We start from the raw sequence: 633 nt of genomic DNA on the forward strand, positions 1-633 counted from the left end.
GTGGGGACGGCGCCGGGTGCCGCCTGCGTCTGCATGTGCGGTTCTCCTTCCAGAGGCTCCAAAGGGAAGGACATCAACACCATCAAGTCCCTGCGGGTCCTGCGCGTCCTGCGGCCCCTCAAGACCATCAAGCGGCTGCCGAAGCTCAAGGTGAGAGCCGGGTGGCGTGAGGAGCATGTGGGCCTGCACACGTGTGAGCACGCATGTGGGCTGTGTGTATATACATGTGTGCACAAGGTGCATGCATGTGCATGCATGTGTGTGCACACTGGCCACGTCCTGCGGCAGCTTCTGTGTGAGGTGGGGGTGAGCAGAGCTGAGGGAGCCCCATGTGAGGTTTGCTCAGCCCATGCCCTGTCGGGAGGGCCTCTCTCCACTCCGACGCCCCTGAGAGCCATTCCCAGCCGTGCCGTGGGCTCCCGTCCTTCCTGCGGAGCAGGAGGCGGAGGGTGTTGGGGTGGGCAGGGCCCCAAGGTGGTGTGGCTGAGGTGCTGGGTGAAGGAGGGTGCGCCGTGCGTAAGGTGGTGTGAGCAGCCTCGGGGTGCGAGCCTTGGGGACACAGGCAGCAGGGGTTCTGGGGGCAGGGCGGGCTGGGAGGTGATGGAGGCAGCCGGAGGGGCTGTGTCGGGAGGT

General features: G+C 66.0%; 1 protein-coding gene across 1 annotated transcript in view; it reads left to right on the forward strand.

The window, feature by feature from the left end:
• CACNA1B (calcium channel, voltage-dependent, N type, alpha 1B subunit) overlaps nt 1-633 on the forward strand; it is a gene marked incomplete at its 3' end in the record, with an annotated part of 138,429 nt that overhangs the window by 92,054 nt on the left and 45,742 nt on the right. Inside the window, exons 27-28 of the mRNA XM_014529697.1 lie at nt 54-161; nt 489-499. Of these exons, the coding sequence (XP_014385183.1) occupies nt 54-161; nt 489-499 (119 nt within the window). The remainder of the gene's footprint in view (nt 1-53; nt 162-488; nt 500-633) is intronic.

The sequence above is a fragment of the Myotis brandtii genome, unplaced genomic scaffold (assembly GCF_000412655.1).
Source record: "Myotis brandtii unplaced genomic scaffold, ASM41265v1 scaffold691, whole genome shotgun sequence".
Lineage (NCBI taxonomy): Eukaryota > Metazoa > Chordata > Mammalia > Chiroptera > Vespertilionidae > Myotis > Myotis brandtii.